General features: G+C 37.8%; 1 protein-coding gene and 1 long non-coding RNA gene across 2 annotated transcripts; one reads left to right on the top strand and one right to left on the bottom strand.

The window, feature by feature from the left end:
• The first annotated feature begins 251 nt into the window (after positions 1-251).
• PSMA3 (proteasome 20S subunit alpha 3) lies at positions 252-21,135 on the top strand. Its single transcript, XM_030319207.1, has 11 exons — positions 252-360; positions 4,359-4,441; positions 7,253-7,376; positions 10,564-10,665; positions 10,978-11,051; positions 13,582-13,654; positions 15,274-15,339; positions 17,453-17,499; positions 19,652-19,719; positions 20,507-20,571; positions 20,976-21,135. The coding sequence occupies exons 1-11, from the start codon at positions 340-342 to the stop codon at positions 21,018-21,020; spliced, it is 768 nt and encodes a 255-aa protein (XP_030175067.1). The 5' UTR covers positions 252-339; the 3' UTR covers positions 21,021-21,135.
• On the bottom strand, positions 15,919-22,498 carry LOC116738102. The gene is made up of 2 exons (XR_004343704.1): positions 22,403-22,498; positions 15,919-18,277 (listed from the first exon to the last, which is right to left on the bottom strand). It is a non-coding gene; the product is annotated as an uncharacterized LOC116738102 (long non-coding RNA).
• Positions 22,499-22,587: the final 89 nt, after the last annotated feature.

Genomic DNA, 22,587 nt, shown 5'->3' on the forward strand with positions numbered 1-22,587 from the left:
AATTTCTAGGAAATGGAATGAAACAGCTCCTCAAACTACCCGATGACTCTGACGACTCAACGACACTAGGGACAGAAACTGAGTAATAAGGCACCCCGGCTGCCTTTCTTCCTTTCCCCCCACCTCATTTGCTTCCGTACACGCACACCGCCCGCCAAGCCCCTCCTTTTCCCACAATCCTCTATTTCCCAGGCTGACGTTAGAGGAACCAGCCATAGAGGACAAGGCTATTGGTTGAAAGAGCAGCCAATGAGAGAGCCTGTTACTAGTCTGCGGGCTGCGGTATTGGGGGAGCGCTTTAGGCCTTGAAGCCCTCCGCGTCCCGGAGGTTTCTGCACGATGAGCTCAATCGGGACTGGGGTGAGTTTATAGCCTCTTGGCCTAATGGAGTAGCCAACAGATTAGCGTTGAAGGGAACTTGGACACACCGCTTGGGGTGCGCCGCCTCGGCGTGCGCCGGGACTGCCTTCGGCCAGGTGGGCCGCTTCCACTTGTCTGGTGCCCAGCATTCTTTCCTGCTAATTTGTAGGCCCCTCATTTAGGGTGACCGTGACCTGAAGCTCTTCAGCTCAGGTGTGGCGGGCTGGGCGGCGCAGCAGTGTGATTGGGAGCCGCTTTGGATTGCTGAGTCACTTTCTTTGGCCGCTTAGGGAAACCGAAAGTGGAAACTCGTGGAGCCTGTAATAGGGTGTGAAGCGTTTGGGAGACAGCTTCTTGAGAACCGCCGAGGCAAGGCGGCTTTAGATTCCAAGGTCTGGGACGCAGCTTTCCATGGACCGCCTTTGCAGTTCCCAGGGTGCTGCTGACTCACTGGGCCTTCCCCATGTTGCCTTCGAGTGTACTGACCGTCCGCTTTGCAGGAGTCCCTGGAACCCCTGTCGGGGCAGAGTTGATAGAAACATTGTCTCAAAAGTGAAATCTGAAGAACGCTTTACAAAAGTTTTCCCTTTGTCCCAGCTTTTCCTGTACGAATTACTTAACGTCACTTTGAGGTATCGGTACGGTAAACATTTAAATTATTAGCTAGGGACTTAACCGCTTCTGTTAGCAGACTTGAGGATTTTGGAGTTGGACTTGTTAACTTGTTCAGTTTACTACTTTCCTGTGTTAAACGTACCGCACATATGCAGCCTTTTCCTTATTCCTTTTATGTATTTCTCCGTATAGGTAATCTAGTTTTTATTTAGAAGTATTTATTCGTTGTGTGCACTAGAGGCATAGACTGATGGGTGTCTAAGTTCATCAGTTCCCAGTGTTCACAAGATTTTGATACTCAGCATTAAGCCCAGGTACTGGTTTTCCTAGTTTGATAATTGGAATGATTTAATCCATTCGGTTATGAGATACTAAAGTTATGACAACGGTTTTAGATTAGTAGATGCTCAGTTATGCATGTTGTAGCAAATTGACTTCGCCACTACATTACTGTTACCTTCAATTAATAGTGTTTTGTTCTGAAAGCCCTTTAAAAAATACTTGGTAAATATAAACATGTGAGATATTTTGGTATTACGACAGTAGAGTTAAGGATCTTGGTTTAATAGATCAGGAAGTTGAGTCTCAGGAAGCACCACTGTTGAAGTGAAGACCACTTTGGTCTTTGCTTTTTCCAAGAACTCCAGGTATGAAGACCTACTTGACATCTCTCTCCGCTTGATTGTTTTTAATTTTTTTTTTTTTTTTTTACATTTATTCATTTTTGAGAGAGACAGAGCACAAGTGGGTGAGGGGCAGAGAGAGAGGGAGATACAGAATGAGAAGCAGGCTCCAGGCTTTGAGCTGTCAGCACAGAGCCCCACGCGGGGCTTGAACTCACGAGCTGTGAGATCATGATCTGAGCCGAAGTCAGACGCCTAACTGACCGAGCCATCCAGGCGTCCCTCCACTTGATTGTTTAATAAGCATTTCAAACTACATGTCCAAAGTAGAGCTCTGGGTTTCCCCCTCCCCTACATTTTGCATCTCCTACTATCTTCAGCTCAGTGAATGGTCCAATTCTAGTTGCTCAAGTGAAAAAAGTCTATGATTCAAGTTAATTTATTTTTATTATTTTTTGAAAATGTTTGTTTATTTTTGAGAGAGAGAGAAACTGATGACACAGAGCCTGAGGTGGGGCTCGATCTCACTACCTTCAAGATCATGACCTGAGCTGAAATCCAGTCGGACACTTCGACCACTGAGCCAGCCACCCAGGCACCCGTCAAGTTTAATTTCTTTTCTCCTAGAGCCAATCCATTAGCAAGGTGGTTTTTTTGTTTGTTTGTTTTGTTTTGTTTTTTTTTACTTTGCCCTCACAAATATAGTCTTTCATCTCTTCTCCCTTAGTCTAAGCCACCACCTTTGGAATACTTGATCTCTGCTTCCACCCTTCTCTCTATAGTTCGTGTTCCAGATGAAGTTTTAGAAAAATGAGATCGTATCACTCCCTCCACCCCTGCTTCAACTCCAGTGACTTCCTGTTGCATTTACAGTAAGATAAAAACTTCGTACATCAGCCTTAGGAGACTCAAAATAGTTTGGCCTTTACATGCCTCTGGTATGATTTATTCTTCTTTCCACCACTTAGTGCTCAAGACACAGTGGCCTGTTTCTTTTCCCACATTGTGCTACCCTTATTTCTACCCTAAGATTTTTATGCCAAAGGCCACAATGGCTCCTCCATATCCTAAATGGCTAGTTACTTGTCATTTAGGTCTGGCTGCGCCTAAATAGCTAAATATACATATGTTCTAGCAAGGCCTTCCCTGATCAGGTAGTCTGTACTAGGCTCTCAGATTGTCTCTTCACCCTGTCTTATTTTCATCATAATCCTTTTTCTAGTTTACTGCTGTATTTCCAGCACGTAGATTTGTGTGTGGTCTCATTTGAAAATGAAAGACTCCAAGAATGAGTATCCTTTGGGGCTCCTGGGTGGCTTAGTAGATTGAGCCCTCAACTCTTGATTTCAGCTCGGGTCGTGATCCCAGGGTCGTGGGTTTAAGCCCTGCATCAGGCTCTGTGCTGAGCGTGGAGTCTGCTTAAAATTCTCTCTTTCTTCCCCTCTGCCCCTCTCCCCCACACACATATACTCTCTCTCTCTCTCTTTCTCAAAAAAAAAAAAAAAAGAATGAGTAGGGGCGCCTGCTGGGTGGCTCAGTAGGTTAAGCTCCGACTCTTGATTTCAGTTCAGGTCATGATGTCACAGTTCGTGAGTTCGAGCCCCTCATGGGGCTCTGTGCTGACTCCTTGGAGCCTGCTTGGGATTCTCTCCCTCTCTCTCTCTCTGCCCCTCCGCTGCCTGCTCGTTCTCTCAAAATAAATAAATAAACATTTAAAAAAATGAGTATTCTTTGTAATTGCTTTTTTTTTTCTTTTTAAATGTTTTATTTATTTATGAGAGAGAGAATATGAGCAGGGGAGGGGCAGAGAGAGAAGGAGACAAAATATCTGAAGTGGGCTCTGCGCTGACAGTAGTGAGCCCGATGTGGGGCTCGAACTCCACGGACAGAAAGATCATGACCTGAGCCAAAGTCAGACATACAACTGACTGAGCCACCCAGGTGCCCCAATTCTTTGTAATTTCTTATAGTGACTATATATAATAGATGTTTATTAAATGTTGAAATGCTGTATTTTTTCCCCTAAGGTCTTTCAGTTTGTTAGTGCCACAGCAATGAATTAACCTGTTCTGACAACAGTTCTGTTTCTACCATACCATAGTACAGGCATACACTTCACAGATTGCATTTTTTTTTCTTTTTAACATATTGAAGGTTTGTAGCAACTGTGTTTTGAGCAGGTCTATTGGTGCCATTTTGTGTTTTGAGCACGTCTGTTGCTGCCATTTTTCCAACAGCATTTGTTCACCTCGTGTCTCTGTGTCACATTTTGGTAATTCTTGCAATATTTCAAACCTTTTCATTACTCCTAAGTTTGTGATCTGTGATCAGTGATTACAACTCACTAACAGCTCAGACATAATGCTCCTGCACACTGAGTAGACTACAGTATAAACATAACTTTAATATACACTGGGAATCCAAAAAGTTTATTTTACTCACTTTATTGTGGTGATCTGGAGCCCAGAGCATGTCCATTTTGTACAAAAATGAACTTTGTTCAGTGCGGAAAACATCTGACTTTACCTTGGACTTGTATCTGTTGCTTTTCAGTAGCAGAAATCTAAACTAGCTTTTCTGTTAGTTGCTTTTGCCGCTCTGACATGCTGCCTTTTCCTCTTCAAAGCAAAATCTTTGAGATTTAACACTCCTTCCTTCCCCTCATCTTCCTGATGTGTAAGCCATTTAGAAATAAAGATGATAAGGTTATTATTGCGAAAGATACATAATTTAAGCTTATTGTTACCTTTTTCTTCCCAGTATGACCTGTCAGCCTCTACATTCTCTCCTGATGGAAGAGTTTTTCAAGTTGAGTATGCTATGAAAGCTGTGGAAAATAGTAGGTAAGAAACATTGTTTTACTTGAAATTTAGCATGTTTTAATCAGGTATCAAGTATCTCCTTTTCCATATTTTTGGTAATTAGGCTTTTTATGTTACTTTGGTACAAAATAATAGGTGCCCTAAAATAATCTCAACTTACTGGTCATTTCCGGATCTCTTTTTAGGTCAGATCTTTTCCTATGTTTCCCGTTGGTTCCAAGGTTATCCACTTAGACATTCCACCATGTCTCACATGTAGTGTATATAACCAAATTCCTTTATCATCTTTGCCAGCCCATTTTCCTTTTTAAAATTCTTGATTTATAGCATTGTTTGCTTGGCTGTTAGGTTTGTTACTTTGTCATTTTATCTTTTCTTAAATTTTGAGAGAGAGAGAGAGTGATAGTGCAAGTGGGAGAACGGAAGAGGGAGAGGAAGAATCTCAAGCAGGCTCTATGCTGAGCTCGACATGGGGCTACGAATTGTGAAATTATGATTTGAGCTGAAATCAAGAATCAGATGCGTAATCAACTGAGCCACCCAGGCGCCCCTGTCATTTTATCTTTTATTTCCTTGTGTTTGAAGTGTCCTATGCAGTTCGTCACATCCAGCAGGATTTTTTTTTTTAATTCTTTTCTGCTGCCACACCCCAAAAGTGTGGGACTCACTAAGATATCTTCTTGTTGGACTCATTTCCTTCACTCTGTCTTTTATTGTTTAGTGTAATGTGCCAAAATGATTCCTTGGTACCATTGTAATATCTTGGTTGAACTATTAGCTTGTTGACACATTTTATGAGTCCTTTATTGAAGAGATTTTGCAGTCAGTTATACTTACATGATCGTTGTATCTTGGAATCTAAAGCAGCTTTGGGATGAATTAAAAGACTTTTTAAAAATAATTTATTTAATAATGTCTCATTCTCTTAAAAAGTCCTCTTGAAGGACTTTTTTTTTTTTTTTTTTAATTTTTTTTTTTTTTCCAACGCGTTTTATTTATTTTTGGGACAGAGAGAGACAGAGCATGAACGGGGGAGGGGCAGAGAGAGAGGGAGACACAGAATCGGAAACAGGCTCCAGGCTCTGAGCCATCAGCCCAGAGCCTGACGCGGGGCTCAAACTCACGGACCGCGAGATCGTGACCTGGCTGAAGTCGGACGCTTAACCGACTGCGCCACCCAGGCGCCCCTTGAAGGACTTTTTTTTTTGCCTGGTAAACAAATAGTGTTGGTGTTTGAGCCAAATTTTTTCATTTATATAATGAAATCTTTTGGATTAGAGGTGGAGTAGGGAAGTGTTTCCAGAATTTTATTTTACTCTTATTTTTTTTTAAGTGTATTTATTTTGAGAGAGAGCAGGGGAGGGGCAGGGAGAGAGAGGGAGAGAGAAAATCCCAAGCAGGGTTGCACTGTCAGCAGAGCCAGATGCAGGGCTCTATCTCATGAGCCAAAATCAAGAGTTGGATACTTAACCTACTGAGCCACCACCCACGTGCCCGTTTGCAGAATTTTAGTAAAGTCCACATGTAAATACTTTTTGCTAGTACCACATAAAAGCAAAAATGAACATAAGGTGTTTGAGGGAAGATAGTGAAGTTGAATTCAGTAGTTGTTGGATTTATAATAGGAAATTTAATAAGCTAGATGGGCTTTGTAGATTCTCAGGATTGAAAGCTGGACCAAGGAGTTTAAACTCAAAAGGGGAACCATTGAAGATACCTGATATGTGAGAGAAAGAGTGTCTGAAATTTTTTGTGAAATTTGTGTGTGGCTCTGTTCATTTATCTGGTTTTTTTTCATCAGAATTCCCTTTTTATTAAAAGGATTAGAAGGGGTGCCAGTGTGGCTCAGTTGGTTAAACGTCCAGCTTCTGCTCAGCTCACGAACTTGCCATTTGTGACCTGCTTCACATTATGTCTCCCTCTCTCTCTGCCCCTCCCTCTTCCTCTCTCTCTCTCTCTCTCACTCTCAAAAATAAACAGACATTAAAAAAAAAATTTTAAAAAGGGGCGCTTGGGTGGCTCAATCGATTAGGTGTCCGACTTCAGTTCAGGTCATGATCTCGCGGTCAGTGAGTTCGAGCCCCACATCAGACTCTGTGCTGACAGCTCAGAGCCTGGAGTCTTCTTTGGATTCTGTGTCTCCCTCTCTCTTTGCCCCTCTACCGCTCTGTCTCTGTCTCTCAAAAATGAATAAATGTTAAAAAAAAAATTAAAAAAGAATTAGAAGAACAAAGTTAATGATATATTTTCATCTTGAAGTGGTAGCATATAATTTCTCCACATTTTACTTAAGAGATTAAGATCCATTTTGTTTTCAGCAGTTGTCTAAAATGTATATTCTTTGATACAGTTTTATAAGCACTGGTTGTTGCAAAAGAAGCAAATGAGCAAAAGAAAAGAACTAATTTTTCCACTTAGAGTAGTCACTGTTTACTTTTTGGTTTGTATATAACCTGTCTTTTCTATGCATTTTTATGTACCATTTTTAATGGACATGAGCTAAGTCAACATTTATTATAGTGTATTATCATGTGTCAGACACTGTGCCATTTTGTACTATTTTGTTGGCATCTTTTCTCACAAGTATTAATATCTTTTTATGTCATGATATGCTAGATTTTTTTGGTCATCTCATGATGTACATTTACATGGACCTAATTTATCACACTTCAGGTTGTCCTCTTTCTCGTTTTCAAATGTATTTGTTTTAAATTTAAATTTAGCATGCTTTAAAAAATGTTACCTATTTTTATGTTTTTTTTTTAACTTAAAGTTTATGAAGTTCCTTTTATTTTCAGTTAAAAAAAATTGATTTTTTTCTACTTGTTCCAGTACAGCTATTGGAATCAGATGTAAAGATGGCGTTGTCTTTGGGGTAGAAAAGTTAGTCCTTTCTAAACTTTATGAAGAAGGTTCCAACAAACGACTTTTTAATGTTGATCGGCATGTTGGAATGGTAGGTCACATTTTAAAATGTTCCTTTTTGCCTTGTCCAATTTCTTTCTTGTGAAGTAACCGTAATATGTTAAACTGTGATTATAAGAACTCATTTATTACGTCAGAACTGAGGCAGAAACCAACCAGAGAGCAGCCACAGAAGTAATCACAGAGTGATTGATTACTGATACTGGCTTGTGAATAGTTCACTGTCCAAAAGAAAGGTAGTGTTCTTGTAACCTGATTGGAGATATATTTGAAAAATTGCCTTAAGAAAATGAGGGGAGAAAGGTGGAAAGTATGTGTAGAAAGGAGATCTTGGCAGTGTAGATCACCAATGAAAGTATAAGCTTGAGAGGCATAGAATTTTTAGCTTTTTGTATCTCTTTGTATTGTAGTAAAATGGAGCACCAAGAAACGATGTTTAATGAAAGGAATAAACACTGTTTTATTTCTTGCAGCTGTATTTAGTTACTGCTCTGCATAATTGCAAGTGAAGCCATAAATACATTACTGGTATATACTGAAGTCATTCTATATAGATGTCAGACTGTAAAAGCAAAAAAAGCAAAGGACTGATTCTAACCTTGGTTACTGAAAAGGCAAGGAAGAAAAGAGAACATGTGTGTGCCAGATACTGTGCTAGAACCTCTTTACATAAATTTCCTGTGTCTGATATCCCAGTGAAAGTAATATTAATCCCATTTTTATAGATAAGAAAACACAGCTGGTAAAGAAGTAATCTGGGATTCAAACTTGGGTCTGCCTGGCCTACATGTTACTCCAGAGTCCATTCTGCAGGGTGAGATCCTATAGGACCCACTCATACTGTGGTTACCTTTGGTATTTCTAAATGATAGGTGTTACAAACACAAAAAGGGTGGGAAGTATGTGTAGAAAAGAGATCTTGGCAGCATAGGTCGCCAATGAAGGTGTAAAATGTAGCTGGTAAACTATAAAGCTACAGATTTTTTTGCTTCTTCAATGATTATTTTTTCTGAACATGTTTTTTCTCCCAAACAAATTTATTATGCCAGTGAAACTGGTAATGGTTTTTCTTCTGTCATGTGGACCTCTATATTTATTTATTCTTAAAATTTGGGTATAGTTGACATACAATATGAAACTAGTATGTTTTGATGTAACTTCCCAGATTGTAACCTAGCTGATAAGAAGAAACTAGTGAATTATACATTCTTTTTAGTAGAAGAAAAATTTAGGTAGGTGCGTTTTGAAAAAAGTTGTGTGTGCTTAAAGGTAGTGATGGGAAAACGTTGCCCTAGAACTTTAAAATTTGTCTCATTTGTTAATTTAAAGCCAGGAAACTGATGGCATTCCTTATAGCTGGAAATTGGCAAAACATTACATGTTGAAGAGGGTTGGAGACAATAAAGGATTAATGTTTCATCTCCGCAGTTATCTTCAGTGGTTTGAGAATTATTGGACTTCACAGTAGGCTTTCTCCAAAGCAACAGAAGACTCTTTAAATGGTGAAACTTACTGGCTGAGTAACCTTGGGGAAATTCTTGTAAACAGTTTCCTCACCTGCAAAAGTAGGGCAGTAGTAATACCTACCTCCTAACAGTTGTTACAATGTTAAAATTAAGTAAAATGCTTAGCATGAAATGAGTGCTGTGTTTTAGGAATTTTCATCGTTACTACTATTAGTAGGTAGCAGTAGAAAAGTGGCTATTATTTTGATATCACTTACTTTTAAATTCTGTAAATAAGCTGGCAATTCCTGGACTTCTTGGTTCCTAGTACTAAGAGTTTCAGTAATTTTTTTTGCCGGTTTACCTACACCGAAAGAACCACCCAGTGGTTCTGATTATGCATTTAGTTACAAACAACTTAGTGTTTATGTCCCCAAAATTTAATAACCGTAAAAGAAAAAATACACATACAATTAAAAATATTATTTTTTTTAGAAAAATATTTTTATTTTTAAAGAATAACAATGACTAACATGCACTGCACAACTTCTTAAACTTTACATTTAAGTTTAAACTGCGCTCTCCTCACCCCCCCCGTTTCCTGTTCCAAATGGATTTTTGTATGATACTTATTTTTTTTTTTTTTAATTTTTTTTTTCAACATTTATTTATTTTTGGGACAGAGAGAGACAGAGCATGAACGGGGGAGGGGCAGAGAGAGAGGGAGACACAGAATCGGAAACAAGCTCCAGGCTCTGAGCCATCAGCCCAGAGCCCAACGCGGGGCTCGAACTCACGGACTGCGAGATCGTGACCTGGCTGAAGTCGGACGCTTAACGGACTGCGCCACCCAGGTGCCCCTGTGTGATACTTATTTTTTATCACAACAACCCAGGTGCTCAGCAGTATGATGGCATTGAAAGGAATATGAATGATCTCAGGGCGCCTGGGTGGCTCAGTCGGTTAAGTGTCCGACTTCAGCTCAGGTCATGATCTCGTCTCATGGTTCAAGAGTTCGAGTCCCACGTCGGACTCTGTGCTGACAGCTCAGAGCCTGGAGCCTGCTTCAGATTCTGTGTCTCCCTCTTTCTCTGCCCCTCCCCAACTTGCACTCTGTTTCTCTCTCTCAAAAATAAACATTAAAAAAAAAAAAAAAAGGAGTATGAACGATCTAATGTTGAAACTGAGCTACTTCAACATCCGTATCCCCCCAAATTCCAAATGTTGCACAACTGAGTTCACTATAGTGCCCCCAGCATATCTCACTCAGCACATGGTTTGGTAACTGCAGTTAACCAGTCTTGGAAGATGTGTGGTTTATCATGTTTTGGTTTGTCCTTGCAATTTATTAGTCAATAAGCTGAAAAAGATTTGAGGTTGGGCTTTTAGACCCAAACTTTTAGTAACTTGACATAGAACTGCTTTAAATAGAGATCAGTCCTGATCAAGATCAATAGTTTTATTCTTGTTGCTTATTTAGAGTGACTGGTAAATTGGGAGACATGGAGGATTAATTACAGAAATACTGCTTGTGAATGTCATTGAACAAAACAATGAAGTCACACTTGGTAAATTTCTGAACTATAATTCCATACTTCTTTTTTCATCCCATCCCATCAAAATGCCAGAGTGCCTTATAAAGACCTTTAAGCCAAATGGTTTCTAATGGTGATGCTTGTTAAAATATTAAGTAAGCCTACAGTAATTACACACTTTCCTTGGTTTGTGATAGGAAGGTATTTATTTACTAAATTGGTACCTACTTTCTTTCAGGCAGTAGCAGGTTTGCTGGCGGATGCGCGATCTTTAGCAGACATTGCAAGAGAAGAAGCTTCCAACTTCAGATCTAATTTTGGCTATAACATTCCATTAAAAGTAAGTTGAGGGATGCCTGGGTGGCTCAGTCGGTTAAGCAGCCGACTTCAGCTCAGGTCGTGATCTCGCGGTCCGTGGGTTCGAGCCCCGCGTCGGGCTTTGTGCTGCCAGCTCAGAGCCTGGAGCCTGTTTCAGATTCTGTGTCTCCCCCTCTCTCTCTAACTCTCCCCTGCTTGTTCTCTGTCTGTCTTTCTCTCTCTCTCCCAAATAATAAACATAAAAAAAAAAAAGTTAAGTTGCTAATATGTTGAGGAACCTTTTGAACAGTAATAGAAATTTACTGATAAGCTCTTCTGTTTTTCTCCCTTATAGCATCTTGCAGACAGAGTGGCCATGTATGTACATGCATATACACTCTACAGTGCTGTTAGACCTTTTGGCTGCAGGTATGAAATTTTGTGACATAGTCAGATCTGGACTATAGGTATCTGTTTGCCCTGGCATCTTAGCCTTTTTTTTATACCCTTAAAAATGAGCTGTGACCAAGAAGTATTAGGACAGTGATCAAATAAAACTGTACATCAAAATAAAAACTTTGAATTGTGGGGCGCCTGGGTGGTGCAGTCGGTTGAGCGTCCGACTTCAGCCAGGTCATGATCTCACGGTCTGTGAGTTCGAGCCCCACGTCGGGCTCTGTGCTGACAGCTCAGAGCCCGGAGCCTGCTTCAGATTCTGTGTCTCCCTCTCTCTCTGCCCCTCCCCCGTTCATGCTCTGTCTCTCTCTGTCCCAAAAATAAAATTATAAAAAAAAAAAAAAACAAAAAAAACTTTGAACTGTGAAAAAGACTACAAATTTGAAGTGACGAGAAAACACAGAACTGATAGTAAGAACTTTAATCTGATTGTAATAAATTCTCTGGAGAAATGTGGTCAAAAGGTAAAAGGCTCTAAGATAAATAAATGCTAGGGATGTAGTGTACATTATGATGACTGTAGTTAACACTACTATGTGATATATGGCAAGGTTGTTGAGAGTACATTCTAAGAATTTTCATCACAAGGAGAAAATTTTTTTCTCTTCATTGTATCTTTTTGAGATGATGGATGTTCCTAAACCTGTCGTAATCATCTCACAATATGTGTAAATCAAACCATCATGCTATACGCTGTATAGTGCTGCATGTTAATTATTTCTCAGTAAAATTAAAAAAAATTTCTCTGGTGTCAGACCCCAACATTCTCAGGAAGCAACAAACTGATTTTAACTACATCCTCTGTTATTATTAGGGTAGCCAACTAAACTAACACTTCAGTTTTCTTATTAACTTCCATCTGATACACTTTAAGCGGTTAGGTTCAATGCTCTTAATTGGGAGTTTTTTTAGCAATCGAGAGTGAGTCCATACAAAATTGCCTTTCATAGTTCTCAGTCACAATTTTTTATTTCGGTTAAGATGAACTGCTGGTGTTTTTATTCTGAGAGGAAAGCTGAGATTCAATTGTATTGAGACTTGGAATACATGCAAATATTTCAATAGGGCTCAGAGACCTGTCATGACTCTAGATTTTCCTAAAAAGACTTGTTTAGTTTTTAACTTAAAAAAAATAAACATTTCTGTTTGATCATGGTAAAACATTTACTAACATCCGACTGCTTCCACTGTTAAAATGTTGTGGAAAGAAAGTTTATTAGCTGTAGTCCTACCTTTGAGTTGCTTATAATCAGTCATATTTAAATTACTGAGGACAGATGTTAGAGAAAACCTGAGCTTTATTCTAGCCATAAGATAGGCCTGTGGACATTTTTTATATTAGTTGTTTTTCAGGTTCTCACTTAAATTACATTGAAACCCTTTGCTTTCAATACCTTTCAACTTTTATTAAACCTTTGAACAGCACTCTGAATTCATTTCTCTATTTTTAAGCAAGTAAAAATAGTGGAGAGAACTTTTCAGCAAATATTTATTGAGCATATACTATGAGTCAGTCGTAGATGTGGGAGGGGGTAGGACACAAAGATGAGTAAGTTATCATTGATACAGTTTTATAGGTGATATGATGAAGAAATGCACTGACTATAGTGGGGCATCAGTTAGGGAAAGGACACTTTCATGAAGAGATGGCAAGGAAAAGAATGTGAAATATAGGTGGAATGGTTAAGAATATTTCATTCAAAGGGACTAGTATGAAATTACATGGGCATTTCAGGTAATGTAGAGGTAGTCAAGTATACTTGGTACGTGGAAGGATACTGAAGATGTAGGAACGGGCAAGATCATACAGAAGTCTATGTTCCATACAAGGAAACGTTGAAGGGTTATGATAATCAGTTATATATTCTGAGAGGTAAGTCTCACGGAAGATGGAAGGAAATGATTGTAGGGGTGGTAATTGGACAGTTGGCTGTCATAGTAGTCTGTATAGGAAGTGATACTTAAGATGAGGCTGGTTTCTTTTCTCCTTTTAAGGCAAACTAAATCACAATTTCAGAAAATCACTAATACCATGATTATTTAATGGCCTGATTTTGTCACATATAAAAACACATTAAATCAGTCTGGATTATTGTAGAAAAATAACTGGAGGAATATTGGGGAAATAACCAAGAAAGAATAAAGGATGGAACAAGAGTTTGAGGCAGACTGAATGTATTCCCATTAGTTTTGTTATCTTGGCTTTTTCATGTTTATTCCTTTACCTATTGGGTCTTCTCCTTAGTTTTCACCTGTCATTACTTCTTTGTCTACACTGCTGTCTTCTCAGATCAGTTTCATCAGTAAGTTTAATACTAACCAAAGCCACACAAATTTTGAACAATTTCAAGTATATACTAGTTTTTATTGAAACTACCTCATGAAAGTGTTTATTAGGACTTATATGTATATTAGTAGTTTATCTTAGAAAGTGTAATTGTTTTTATTGTATTTTTATGGTATTTTAAGAACTATGGTTTAAACCTAACTTACTTTCATGCAGTTTCATGTTAGGGTCTTACAGTGTGAATGATGGTGCACAGCTCTACATGATTGACCCATCAGGAGTTTCATATGTGAGTAATTTTGAATCATGAATTTCTATTTCTAGTTTAATGGTATCTCATTAGCATGTAAGTCATATATTTGGATTACATGAAATTTCTTTTAAAATTCAAGGAAAGTAACCATTTCTTGTTTATTATTAATAACCTGTGGATATGAGGCAAAGGAAGGATTTATGGCTTAAAAAATTTTTTTAATGTTTATTTTTGAGAGCGAGAGAGCTAGTGTGTGTGTGTGTGAGTAGGAGAGGAGCAGAGAGAGAGGGAGACCTGGAATCTGAAGCAGGCTCTAGGCTCTGAGCTGTCAGCACAAAGCCTGACATGGGGCTCAAACTCACAAACCATGAGATCATGACCTGAGTTGAAGTCAGAGGCTTAGCTGACCGAGCCACTCAAGTGCCCTAATTTATGGCTTTCAATATGCTGTTCATAGAAACTAAATAGTGAACCTAAAAATCTGAATATGTGGTATTTTCCTTTATTGTGACAAATGTTAGCAAGTCTTAAGACCAATACTAATACCTTCCCTTAAAAAAAAGGATTTTAGGGGAGTCTGGTGCAGTTAAGTGTCCAACTCTTGATTTCAGCTCATGATCTTATTGTTAGTGAGCTTTGGTGGTGTGGAGCCTACTTTGGGCTTCCCTCTCTCTCTGCCCCTTTCCTACTTGTACTCTCTCTCAAAAGTAAATACAATTTTTAACTTTTTTTTTTTTTGGGAGAGAGAACACATGTGAGCTGGGCAGGGAGAGAGAAAGGGGACAGAGGATCTGATGTGGGCTCCGCGCTGAACAGCAGTGAGCCCAGCCTGATGCGGGGCTTAAACCCACAAACTGCAAGGTCATGACCTGAGCTGAAGTCTGACGCTTACCTGACTGAGCCACCCAGATGCCCCTAAATAAACTTAAAAAAAAAAAAAAAAAATTTAAATGTCATTTCTTGCATCTTTAATTACCTTATCTCTCTTCTGAGGTATTTATGGTTTTTAAAAATTAAAAAAAAAAGACTATAGGTGCCTGGGTGGCTCAGTTAAGCGTCTGACTTTGGCTCAGGTCATGATCTCATGGTTCGTAGATTCGAGCCCTGCATTGGGCTCTGTGCTGACAGCTCAGAGCCTGGAGCCTGCTTCAGATTCTGTGTTTCCCTCTTTCTCTCTGCCCCTACCCCGCTCATGCTATCTTTCTCTCAAAAATAAATATTAAAAAAAAAATTATAAAAATAAAAACTGTATTTTGTCATGATACACAAGTATAAATGGGAATCCTTTAAAAAAATTTCAATATAATAAAAATTGAAAGTTTAGAATACTGAACTGTGTAATTATTTCAACTTTTTGTCATAATACTAAGAATTTTTCCATTCCTACTCTGAAAAACGTTTCGTTCATGAAGTGTGTTTTTCTTTGTATATGCCTCTAATACAAATAATCCAGATAATTATAGAATTACATTTTTTTTTCAGCTTGGTGTTCATTAGAATGTGTTTGTATTTCTCCATATTTGCTTTTGAAAATCATTTAACATTCTTTCTTAACCTTTAAATAGGAACAGTTGTAGTTACTAATGATTTTAGAATAGTATAGCAATTTAATTAAACTATGTATGTATATTTTGGTGTGTGTTCTTTTTAAATAGGGTTATTGGGGTTGTGCCATTGGCAAAGCCAGGCAAGCTGCAAAGACGGAAATAGAAAAGCTTCAGGTAATACATACTTAATGCTTGAATTTTCCTATGACGTTACCCTCATGTAGTGAAGTTTTATCACAACAAATGAAACTGTTTAAGATTACATAGAGTGTGGTTTCCTGTTTTGAGCAGGGCTTTCTGAATGTAATAGGCTGAATAAGAAAGCTGGTCATATCTGTATCTATACAGATAAGGTATGACACAGATACGATATATATAGAGTATAGATATATGTGCTATAGATATGTATGATAATTACAGAGTTGTGTCATGGAGCCCTTTATAATTTTGATGGCTAATGATAAACCCCTTAATCCAGAAAAATACACATGGAAATTTTCATATAATTTCATAATCCTTGAGGTCCATTCATGGAACTCTGTGACCCTTAGGTTGAGAACCTTAGGTTGAGAACTTTGAAAGTCTTTAGAGTCTGTGTTCTGGTGCTTCTCTTTCCTTTGTTCCTAGTTAGATAAGGCATTAAATCCCATCCTGTTAAAACTGCCCACTTTTCTGTTCCCCCAAGAGCCATAAATTACTAGTGTAAAAAAAAATTTTAATGTCCTGGTTTTCCCTTTAGTCAGACTGTTCAACTTAACATTGAAACAGTATCCACTCTTTATTATTTATTAGAAACTTCCATTAAAGACAGGATTTTATCAGTATTGTGGTAAATGACAAAAAAATTTCATATATATTTAATATTCTGAACTGGAAACTTGCTCAACCATTCAACTTCAGGTCAGGTTCTAGAAAACATTTTTTGAGTGCTTAGAATTTTATGCCAAATTATAGGCCTACAAAAGCCTAATTTATATTTGGTATTTTAGTAAAATTGACAAAAAGACCTCAGAGGTCATTTTAGGTTAGCTCAATTCTATGTGAAACACACTGGCTAGAGTCATAGTATATGTTGATTATGAACAGACCTCATGATTCTTAGACCACGTCCTTTCACACCCCTCCTGGTGTGGTGCTAAGTTCCTACCTTCTCTTTTCCCTCTTGCTTTCATCTCTCCTGAATGTTATGTGGAAATTTGAAAATACAGTATTCAGAGCAGTCATCTATCCTGTCTTTCTGAGGTCAAATTGTAATCAACAAATCTGAGCTAAGAATGAATATCACTTTGAGGAACATGTGTATACTTAATGACAAAAACACACTCTAAAATCAGAGGTCAGTAAACTATGGCACACTGTCTGCTTTCTAAAGTTTTATTGGAACACAGTCATGTTTAGTCACTGGCTGCTTTCACAGTACAGTAGTAGAGTTTAAGAGTTGGAACACAGACCAAAGACCATATGTACCATAAAGTCTAAAATATTTACTACTTGGCTCTTTATTTCTATAAAGGAGTTTGCCAACCCATGATCTACATCATTGCTCTGGCTTGTTCTTCTGATGTTATTTACTAAGAATATTATGTCATAAAATAAAAATTTCATGAACATATATAAGAATATAATTGTCACTTAAAATGTGCTTTTCCATGTTTACTTAAGTTTGTCTTTATTATTATGGTACAATTCACTAATTATAACCTATAAGGGCAGAAGTATAAATAGGCATTCTTTTCACTTCCCCCCCAATTTAACATGAAAAAAATGTAAACAGGAAAGATAAATAGTGCAACAAATCTCTCCGTCTAGATCGAAAAGTTATTTTCTAATATTTTTACCCATTTTTTTTTTCCTGAACTGTTTGAAACAATTACAGACATCATGATGCTGTATCCCTAAATGCTTCAGCATTCATCTCTGTAGAATAACATTATTACACAGACGATAGTATTAGGTATTCAGTCTGTAGTCAAACCACCTCAGTAATCTGTTTCATTTTGTAACTTTTTCAAACCATGATAATTAAGGCTCACATTTCAGTCTTCACCTTCTCCCAGTGCTTATTTTTTTAAGAGCCCATGCCAGTTGCTTTTATAGTCAGTCCCACATATTAGGTCTGTATTTCCTAGTAAGACTGGTATTCTTAAATTCAGTGTATTATGTTTTTGGTTTTATGTCTGAGACTCTAGTTCAAAACCAGGGGTACTGACAAAATTTGTGCAAAGAATCTGAAAATAGTTATATAAGTGGGAAGTTCTCCCGACTCATAACTTAATATTTTCTATAGATGAAAGAAATGACCTGCCGTGATGTCGTTAAAGAAGTTGCAAAAATGTAAGTTGAAATTTTTATTACCACTGACAAGTATTTCATTTGATCTTACCTTATACATTAATTCTAGAGGTCTGTTTTGTTTGGAAATAATTTAGCGCCTAAGGTGAATGTAACATTCTAATAACGTCTCATTACGGAGAAATATCCGTATTTCAAGTGACGGAACAGACCTCGTGATTCAGCAAATGGGATGGGGAAAAATAGCTTTAATATAAAACTCTTATTAGGTGACAGAATTCACGAGGAGGAGGATACAACGGACCTGTAAGCACTTCATTTGATAGCTTCTACCCTTTCAAATCTCAGAGGTCCCAGTAATAGGCATCTTAGCTTACAAATTTTATTTTAGGTTTTATAGCTAAATTATTTCTACACGTGAACCACGAAGCCGGCTCATTTATACAGTCTGTTTCTTTGGGCAAGATACGTTAATCATGAAAGTTTTTTAAGAAGATGAAGAGAGCAGGTGCACCTGGGTGGCGTCTGACTCTTGATTTTAGCTCAGGTCATGATCTCAGGGTTGTGAGATTGATCCTTGCTTGGGGTCCATGGTGGGCGTGGAGCCTGCTTAAGAGTCTCTGTTCCTCTGCCCCTTACCCACTTGGGCGCTTTCTGTGTCTCGAAAAAACAAAACAGAACAGTATTTCAATACATTTAAAAACAGCTTTAAGAAGTCCTGAAGTGGTTCATATTACAGGTACATAGAATAGAATGCTTACGTGACTGCAGTAAGTAACCTCAAAGTCCTGAGTGGCATGCTTCAGAATTCACAGTTCTTCTAGGTCAAAGAATGTAATAATAAGCATGTGGTATTTCAGAAAATCCAATGAAATGCTAAGAGTTGCAGCCAGCTTTTTAGACTTAAAAGTAATAAACATAATATTCCAGAGGATTCACGGCTCTTCTTTTCCACATGAGAACTACATCAACATGGTCTAGTCAGCAGTTTGTGCAAGTGCCTCAGGTTTTATAATTAATAATACATGCAAGGAAAAAAATCTAAGAGGCTTTATTATATATTTAAGTGACATCCTTAATCTCTTCTAAACTGATAGCTATAATAAAATATTGGAAGTGTTATATAATTTTGTCCTGTCACCACTGTTCCAACTGCCACATCACCTGCCTTCCTCCTCCCTTTTACCAAGAGACCCTTCCACTTCCCAGTTAAGAAGCAGAACCCATTCTGTGATTCTCAGTTAATAACATGAGGAACACTGGGAACTACCTGACAACTGCCTGGGAAATAAAGAATCCTTACTGAACTGTACAACAGTTTAAATGTGATAAACTCCCATTCCTTCACTGAGAAATGCTTCTGGAAAACCGCCCTTACCACACCTTTTTATTTTTAGGTGTAACAGCAGATGCTAATTAGTTCTGTGTAAGAAAGCCATTCCTTATCATTTAGTAAAATGGAGCACTATGTATCTTTTACTTAGTCTAGAAAATTAAGATGCTTTCTCATACTATAGCAAGGCTTTAAAAATATCCTTCAAAGTAAACTGTGTGAAGATGCTGGAAAATGTAAAGAAAGTTTTGATATGATAGTTTTAATATGTTGTATGACAGTGCCTTCTTGTTTGTTGTAATTTGTTATGTAGTATAGTTTAGAGGCCAGGTTAAGGGGCATATAGTGCTTATAAAATGGAGAAGATGGGGCGCCTGGGTGGCGCAGTCGGTTAAACGTCCGACTTCAGCCAGGTCACGATCTCTCAGTCTGGGAGTTCGAGCCCCGCGTCAGGCTCTGGGCTGATGGCTTGGAGCCTGGAGCCTGTTTCCGATTCTGTGTCTCCCTCTCTCTATGCCCCTCCCCTGTTCATGCTCTGTCTCTCTCTGTCCCAAAAATAAATAAAAACGTTGGAAAAAAAAAAAAAATTAAAATGGAGAAGAGGTTTAAAAAGATACCTGCCAAGAAGCTTCAGACTGGAGGGACCAGTAATAACTGCAAACTACTAAGTTAGTTTAAAAAATAATCACTTAATGAAAGGAATAAACAAATATCCTGAAAAGGCAAAAGTAACGATTGGCCTTTTCCCATTTGAGGAAATGTTTCTTTTGAGGTTATATTAGGGACAGATGATCTAATTTGTGCTAACTGTGCATGTTTGTATAGGACCAAATGTTAATTTTAAACTTTTTTGTGTTCTAGAATTTACATAGTACATGACGAAGTTAAGGATAAAGCTTTTGAACTAGAGCTAAGCTGGGTTGGTGAAAGTAAGTTATTTTTGTACATTTATTTGCTCTAAGTCATCTGTACTAAACCTAATTTACCACTGGGTGCCTTTTTCTAACTTTAAAAATTGGTAATGACGTACATGTACATATTCATGTAACCACTGTGCTCTCTCTGGTCAACAAATAGACCAGCTCCCCAGATCACCCTTTAGGCCTCTCTGAATTCATAGTCCTCTGCCTTCTCCCATAGGTAGTTTTGCCTGTCATTCAATTTTCTGTAAATGGAATTACACAGTATATATTTATTCTTTTATCTCTGATTTATTTTCTTCAACATTCCATTTGTGTAAATTATTTGTGTTATGTACAGTATTTGTTCATTTGCCTTGCTGTATAGTGTTCTGTTGTCCAAATATATCACTAATTATTCATTTCCTCTTCTGCTGCTGGTTAGTTGGCCTCTTTCCAGTGGGTTTTTAAAAACTATAATGAATATGGGGTGCCTGGGTGGCTCAGTGCCAACTTTGGCTCGGGTCCTGCATCGGAATCTGTGCTGACAGCTCAGGGCCTGGAGCCTGCGTCGGATTCTGTGTCTCCCTCTCTCTCCGCCCCTCCTCTGCTCACACTCTCTCTCTTTCTAAAATAAAATAAAATAAAATAAAATAAATAAATAAATAAATAAATAAATAAAAACTATAATGAATAGGGCTGCTTTACCATAAACAACTTTAACATTAGATGAATCTTACCTATGGATTGGATACGTTGTATTGCAAATCACAACACAGGCCTCATTTCTAATTCATTTATATGGCTTAATTTGCAGTAACTAAAGGAAGACATGAAATTGTTCCAAAAGACATAAGGGAAGAGGCAGAGAAGTATGCTAAGGTAAGCTGCAGCATGTCAAAACTGTCTATAGGTATGAAAGTAAGTGTTGAATAATAAAGGAACGTGATTGATTTCTATTAAATAATACTTGAGGCAAACTAAACCAAGGACCAAAATTTTCTAGGTTATCCTCAATGGGCATATGTTTGCCCTGGTTCCAAAAATTTTGCATGTGAAAACATAAGGTTTTTCAGGACATTTAATGCTTTCATTCCATGTGTTCTATCAAGAGTATATAGTCTGTTCACTGTTAGAGCAAGATAAACTTAATTATCCTTTTCTTTAGTTGGGTATGTTATTCTAAGTGTTCATTTTTCAGCGACGTGCTTATTTAACCTTAATTAGATTCAGGCTGTTACAACAATATTAAAAATTGATTTTAAGCACTATCTTTCTCTTAACAGGAATCACTGAAGGAAGAAGATGAATCAGATGATGATAATATGTAACATTTGCTTCAGCATCTATTTTAAATTTCTAATACAGTCCCTTGTAACTCTTTAGCCCTGTGGATTATTATATATCCACTGACCAGTTTTCATTAAATTTTTGTCTTGTAACGACTGAAGTTTGATACCTGTGTAACAAAATTGGTGGGAGTAACTGAGTACATATTTACTTACTTGGCATTAAAATGTTGGTTTAGGTTTACTGAAAAAAATTCCTTAAGTGAAAATACTACAAAAAGAAACTTGGGAATCATTCATTCAGAGTTCCATTTCATCACTCGCCTAGAATCTAAAGATCATTTATCGCTGGGCTTTTGTGAAGTTAAGTCCCTACCAACTCGGTAGGTATTATTTGATGCCGCTACTCTGTTTTACATTTAGTAAAATGACGGTTGGCCAGCAGCCACTGTTAACCTTGAACTGTGACACATAAGAAAGGTTTTAGGCTCAAAAGTGAATTTTTTTTCCCTTTTATTGCGGTGAGGAGTGGGTTTAAGGAGCCACAAAGTCCCTATTCTGTCACTTCAAAAATTTCTTGATCTGTAAAGTTCAACTAAAGTACCCAGATTTATGCTAAATAAGAAGTTAGACTATAATCGGTATTGAGGCCTGTAAGAACCACTGTCATAACCTGAACAGTACTCAAAGCAGGAAGAAACAGTTTGTAACTCAGGCCAAGTATGCCAAGTCTACACACCCTTTACTGGGTTCATGCCAGTATCACTCTCAACTGTCATGCTTTCCTAAGAAGGTCATGTACTCATTGGAGTTTAGCAGCAGGATACTGCTGGACTTTGAACATCTCTGTAGTTCAAATAGCAAATCATTAGACATGAGTAGCTAACTACTATACAAACAAGTCAAGATTATTTATCATTACCACAGCTTTTATATAAAATAAAACTACCTGCTACATTTTATTCTATTGTGCTGTGAATTCACATCAGTAGAGGGGCACCTGGGGTCAGGTGGTAGAGCATGTGACTCTGGATCTCAGGGGTGGTGGGGAGTTGAAGCCCCATGATGGGCATAGAGAGCTTCCTTGAAACAAAAAATTCACATCAGTATAGCTAAAAAAAGCCCTTTAAAAGAATAGACACTGGTTCTAAAGAAATTTCTAACTTTGAAGAGAGAAGCCACCTAAAAACTATAGATACTGTAACATAGATAACTGGAAAACTGTATAAACAGATATACCTAGTTCAGCTATGAGACAGTTGACTTTCATACACAGTATATGTAAAATTAATAATCTAGGTTCAACTGTGGGAGGCACTCTGTAATTGCACCATTGAAATATTGATTAGCCTTTGTGGGGGGAAAAAGCTGGTACATTTTACTTTGATAAGATTATAAATTTATTTTCAGAAAAGATCCAGTACCTTATTTACTGTAAACTCTCTTGATATGGGCACCTGAAAAGAGAAATCAAAAATGTTTTAAAGAATCAAGTTTTAGTTTAGGGATTACAAAAAATATATTTAAAAAAATTTTTTTTTTCAACGTTTTTTATTTATTTTTGGGACAGAGAGAGACAGAGCATGAACGGGGGAGGGGCAGAGAGAGA

Source organism: Lynx canadensis, chromosome B3 (assembly GCF_007474595.2).
Source record: "Lynx canadensis isolate LIC74 chromosome B3, mLynCan4.pri.v2, whole genome shotgun sequence".
NCBI lineage: Eukaryota > Metazoa > Chordata > Mammalia > Carnivora > Felidae > Lynx > Lynx canadensis.